The sequence below is a fragment of the Penaeus monodon genome, chromosome 32, assembly GCF_015228065.2.
Source record: "Penaeus monodon isolate SGIC_2016 chromosome 32, NSTDA_Pmon_1, whole genome shotgun sequence".
Classification (NCBI taxonomy): Eukaryota; Metazoa; Arthropoda; class Malacostraca; order Decapoda; family Penaeidae; genus Penaeus; species Penaeus monodon.
Genome location: NC_051417.1, coordinates 32947593 through 32949933, shown reverse-complemented (window position 1 = coordinate 32949933; position 2341 = coordinate 32947593). Strand labels below are relative to the sequence as shown.

The 2341-nt window shown below is 48.1% G+C and overlaps 1 protein-coding gene across 1 annotated transcript in view; it reads left to right on the top strand.

Annotated features, from left to right (window-relative positions):
- Window positions 1-2341, top strand: part of LOC119593828 (alpha-protein kinase 1-like) — a gene marked incomplete at its 3' end in the record, with an annotated part of 69629 nt that overhangs the window by 66867 nt on the left and 421 nt on the right. The window contains 2 exon segments of the mRNA XM_037942858.1: window positions 536-1440; window positions 1662-2341. Of these exon segments, the coding sequence (XP_037798786.1) occupies window positions 1195-1440; window positions 1662-2341 (926 nt within the window).

Sequence of the window (2341 nt, the reverse complement as noted above, 5' to 3'; positions counted from 1 at the left end):
GGCATATTATGTGCCTACACCTGCCACGCCAACTGACACAGCATTGTCATCCGAACTTCCGTGTGCACCAATCCTGTCTCCATTCGCTCTCGCCTTCCCAACCCTTGCCGGGTTCCATCCTCACGCATCACTCGTAGTATTCTCAATATTCGGATATTGATTAATTCATTTTAATGTTATATGTTTTATTGTGTTCCAGCGATGTCCATATTTTCAGTGATTGATATTCTTTTTCTATTGTTTATTGCCTCAACTATTGGTTGTGTTATGTATAAATATGATATGGAAATAAAGTAAAGTCATATTGTAGTTGATAGTTAAGTTGATAATGTAATGTATTTTTGCCCTCATGGATATTTAATGAGTTGAATTTCTTTCAAGATACCATATAATTATAGATATTTTAATGTCACGTACAGTAAGCATAAATACTTTGTTACCATATAGGCACATATACTTTGCTACCCTCTAAGCATAGATATTTCTCTGAAAGTCTCGAGAGCGCAGGATGCTAACGGCCGGCCTTCCCTTCCAGATAGTCCTCACGCAATGGTCGAGCCGAGCATCCCGAGCCACATGGAGATGGCACCTCATGCATACACTTCCCCGGTACTAGTGGCCCCCCGGGAGCCCCCCAGGTTCCCGGTATAGGGGGTTTGGCACAGGAAGAGAGAAAAGGAAACCCCTTTCTTCAGCCTCTTCAAGAACGCGAAGGAAGACCGTGGAACTCGTTGCAGAGGAGAACAACCGTGGATGCTGCCTATGCATCGTGTCGTGAAATCTAAGTGCATTACTGCAAATCATGTGATACTGTTGTGGCCTCCCGTGACCAGGTCTCAAGGCTTATCATGACGCTATGTACTCTGTCAGTAGTCCATGGATAGATAGACTCACAGTGTAAGCTTTTTTAACTTTGCCTTAATGCAGACAGAGAAGAGGGTCACTTGAAAATTAGTGATTAGTTACAGAAAAGAAAAGAAAAAGGAAAGGCAGGGGACGAAACCAGACAATCCTCCGATTTTTGTTCCCTTGGCACTTGCTCAGAGTGCCATACAGCCAGGAAGTGAAATTTAAGCGCGGGTCAGGAGAGGTGTTTTAAACTGGCTCTGTTCGTGCTGCTCCCGTCATTCCGCCACCGTGGCAGGGGTGGGCGGGGGCACGGCGTTGGCAGGGGGGGCGGCAGGCCCTGATAATATGGCCGACTTACAGGACAGACAAGTTGTTTTTGATCGCCTCAAGCGTCGTCTTTCAAACTACCGGCAGAATCACAACTCTGTCACTCAGCGATACGATACTTCCATTGACTTGGTGTACTCTAGTGAGCAAAAGCAGACATCGATTCTGAAGCAAAGGCATATCGAGTCCAAAGCGAAGAAGTCCAACAAGAAGACAACCGATAATAAGAAGCAGGATAATTCTTCCTTGCTAGCCACGATGGGGGTGAGTAACGTCGGGGAATCGTGTATCAGTTTCATGGGAGGTTGTGGTTCGAGGGGATTCCGATTTTATTTTTTTGAGATTTGTGATATTATTCAAGGAAATATAATTTTGCTCTGTTATTTTAGGTCCTTTTTTAGACATTTAAATTTTTATAAACAATAGCTTTTGAGCTGGCATTTTTCTCACTGAGCTCTTGCAATAATCCCTCCTCCCTGTTGCAGCAATCGAAGATGCTCGCCCGCGGGCACGACCAGACCACGTCGTCTGGCGAGAGCCACGAGAACGAGCCAGCGGCCAAGAAGCAGCGGCTCAACAACGGAGCGCCCCCGCACGGTGGTCCTCACGGCGCCACGCACGCTGCCACCTCCCATGGCGGGCCGCCCCATGTGGGAGGGCCCCAGGCGAGCGGGGCCGCTGGAGACATCAACAGTTTCCAGATGGTGCAGCAGCTGCCCAACATGAAGAAGACCAACTCGCCAGTCCCCGCGGGCGCAGGTCCGGCGGGCGCCACTACCTCGGCCTCCAATGGCCCCCCTGTAGAGGATGTCAAGAAGGAGCAGCAGGACTTGGACATTGCTCTCTTAGATGACATTGAAGACTTTAGTAACATTGGTGATATTGAAGACATGGGGATTAATTTTGACCAGTTTATGAGTGACCTAGATTTTGATAATATCAAACAGGAAAATAGTAACTCTGGTTTGTGTGACCTTGTGAAAGAGGAATCCGCGGAGAATTTGTTTGATAACGAGCCCTCGAGTGTAAGTAGTGATAGTGGTGTTGCGAATGGTAATGCTAGTGCCCAGAGTCCCCAGGTAACTATGAACAAGGCCGGGGGGACGTCCACGACCGCGGCCTCCCCCGTGTTCCCGCAGTACCCAGGAACTCCCCCAGTGTCTCA